The sequence below is a fragment of the Apis dorsata genome, unplaced genomic scaffold (assembly GCF_000469605.1).
Source record: "Apis dorsata unplaced genomic scaffold, Apis dorsata 1.3 scaffold_82, whole genome shotgun sequence".
NCBI classification, from domain to species: Eukaryota; Metazoa; Arthropoda; class Insecta; order Hymenoptera; family Apidae; genus Apis; species Apis dorsata.
In genome coordinates, this window is record NW_006263380.1 from 424025 (window position 1) to 427295 (window position 3271).

The 3271-nt window shown below is 27.5% G+C and overlaps 1 protein-coding gene across 1 annotated transcript; it reads left to right on the forward strand.

Moving 5' to 3' along the window:
• The first annotated feature begins 760 nt into the window (after positions 1-760).
• LOC102672243 (DNA primase small subunit) lies at positions 761-2766 on the forward strand. The gene is made up of 7 exons (XM_006610909.2): positions 761-997; positions 1136-1286; positions 1356-1534; positions 1606-1804; positions 1881-2091; positions 2163-2556; positions 2625-2766. Exons 1-7 carry the CDS (start codon positions 901-903, stop codon positions 2642-2644), a joined length of 1251 nt encoding a protein of 416 aa, XP_006610972.1. The 5' UTR covers positions 761-900; the 3' UTR covers positions 2645-2766.
• The last annotated feature ends 505 nt before the right edge of the window (positions 2767-3271 follow it).

Below are 3271 nucleotides of genomic sequence, written 5' to 3' on the forward strand. Positions count from 1 at the left end.
TCATTTTAATCAATTTCTCACATTTCTTAATTAAATTATTAATTTTTACGTTTTACTTTATACGTGACTAGTGAAATAACGTCCATATAAAACACAGCGAATTGTAAATAAATATATCGACACGATTAATCGTTTGTTTTATAGTTCGTACTTATGTTAATCTTCTCTTTCACTTGGACTAAATTTCTGGAAGAAGACAAACGCGCACATAGAATAATAAATGAAGATATAAAATTCGGCTTTTTCTTTCACAAAATAGCGAAATTTTGCGCGTTTAGAAATATTGTCGTTCTTCCAAAGAATTGTAATTGCGTACACGTATAAGGACGATTATTATCGATATCGATGCCGAAGCACCGATCACGATTTTTATTTAGATAAGTTGAACGATACATTCCTACCACTAATGTTCATTCAAAAATAGAACAATTCTATTTTTGCACGTATGTAAAAGGGTTAAAGGTATTACACTCTAAATTTAATTCAATATACGTGTAACGACATCAGAGAATAAAATGTTGCAATCATTATATTATTTCGATATGTTTTTTCTTCCCAAAAATTCTTGCAAAAGTACTTTCAGAAATTAAACTTTTATAAAAAAAAACTCGTATATCAATTAATATTCTTGTTAATTTTCTTTTAAATTTGTGATGGAAAAAAAAAACGATTCAAAATTCGAGCCATTTTTCGTATAGTTTATGGTCTTTGCAGAATCATATGCAAAGAAAGAGAATCTAGTTTTTATAATGGAAGTAGGTAGTCTTCAAAGTCTTTGTTTCATGGTTCGTTTTCCCGCCATAGTCTAGTCACAATAATATCTTTCGAATACTAAGAAAAAATTCTATCTAGCTTAAGATAATTGTGTATCTGTCAAGTTTCTTATAAAATATAAATAAAATGGAAGAATTGGAAAATTTGGGTGATCTTTTGCCGACATATTATGCAAGATTATTTCCTTTTCACGATTATTATCGTTGGCTTAGTTACGGAAATGGTATTATAATCAATCATATCAATGTTTTCGTTATGATTGAAGCAAAACAAACAAATATTAATTTATTTTAAATATTTTATTTTTAAGTTTTAATTAGTATTGATTAACGTTACTATTAAAATGTTTGTATTTTTATAGTGAATACGTTTAACAACAGAGAATTTTCATTTACTTTACAAGGAGATATTTACATTCGTTTCCAATCATTTAAAAATGTGAAAGAATTAGAACTTCAAATCAGAAGACTTCTTCCTGTTAAAATAGATGTAGGAGCAATATATAATTACAGGTAGATATAACAAAATTAATAATTGTTTAATTCTTATTAATTAATTTTTTATCTTTTTTTTATATTTAGTCCAAAAGAGCAAAAAATGAGAGGCACAAATTTTCATCCTGTTGAAAAAGAGCTAGTATTTGACATAGATATGACTGATTACGATGAAATAAGAACATGTTGTAGTGGTGCAGATATTTGTGCTAGTTGTTGGAAATTTATGGCATTGGCTTGTAAAATTTTAGATAATGCTTTAAGATGTAAGTAAATAATAATTAAATATTAAAAATATATTAAATTGTATATATTAAATTTAAATAAAATATTTTAGTGGATTTTGGATACAAACACATTTTATGGGTATTCTCTGGCAGAAGAGGTATCCATTGTTGGGTATGCGATCCTTGTGCACGTACTTTAACTGCAAGAGAACGTGGTGCTGTAGCAGAATATTTACAAATTATAGATGGTGGTGAATATATGAAGAAAAAAGTAAATTTACCTGGAGATAAAATACATCATTCCATTAAGTATGTAATAGTTAAATTAAACTCAATTTCAAGTTTTTTCAATAAGTACTTGAAAAAGAATTTTATATAATTTTAGACGTGCATTGGAAACAATAGAAGCTGTCTTTGTTCCATTTTGTATAGAAGAACAAAACATATTAGGAACAGATGATGGAGTAGAAAAGTTTTTACAGATATTTAACGATGATGAAATTAAACAAGAACTAAAATTACTTTTTGGCCAATGTAATTCTAGCAAGGATAGATGGAATGTATTTGTTAAACATATTAGAAGCAAAAAGACTACGGTACTTATAATACTTGTAAAATTTTATCAACTTTTCATAAAAATAATTTGACATTAAATATGTGATATTAGGGAGACAAAAAATGGTATCAATATCGTCATTTAGTAGAAGAAATAATGCTACAATACGCTTATCCGAGATTAGATATAGCTGTCAGCAAAGGAATGAACCATCTTCTGAAATCTCCTTTCTGTATTCATCCGAAAACTGGTAAAGTTTGTATCCCATTCACCGCGAATACGGTAGACAAATTTCATCCCGATAAAGTTCCAACAATTAAAACATTAATCGAAGAAATAAATGAATACGATTTGAAAGATAAAACCGAACAGGAGACTTATGATTTGAATACAAAAAGGATAAAGGATTATAAAAAAACTAGTCTTAATAAATCATTGCATATTTTTCAAGAATTCCTAAGGAACATGGAGGTAGAAAGAAAGGAACAAAGGCTCAAGGAAAACGGTAAGCATTCGTTAACTTTTTATATTTAACGTAGAATGCTTTTTACAATTCGTCATTTTATTTTTCAGATGAAAAAATGGAATTTTAATTCAAAAATAATATTTTTTTTAATAAATTTACGGATAAAATTAATTTCTTTATCGTTTGAATAAATTTATAATTTTGTATCGTTCTAATAACATTTATAAATAAAATGTTAATGTTTTACAAAAAAAAAAATGTACACGTTCAATTGCTTCCCACACATCAAGATAAAGCGTCTTATAGACTTGACAGTTTGGCAAGATCGATTGCCAAGATTTCTAAAAAAAATCACTTTCATCCTGCTTGCATTTCTGGCTAAACCTGTTCACCGTTACTTTTTCTTCTTTTTACGTGAAATACTGCACCAACGTGCAATGATTGTTTCAACAACTCATTCGAATCTCATTGTCCTCCTCTTAATCCCATAAAAATTTAAAATCTTGGCACGAATGTAACGAGAAGCGAGATCATTCGCAGAAATTGTAACCAGCTTGAATATATTACTTTCCCATCTAATATTTACACGATTAACAAGAAATAAATTTTTAGAAAAAATATATTACTTCTACACTCGAATATGAAATGAGAATGTAAAATACCATCTTTCGATAAAAGCAAACGTTTGTCATTGGGGGAAGATGAATGTATTTATGGAATAAATTTCCTAGAAGAATATGTACATATTTAATAT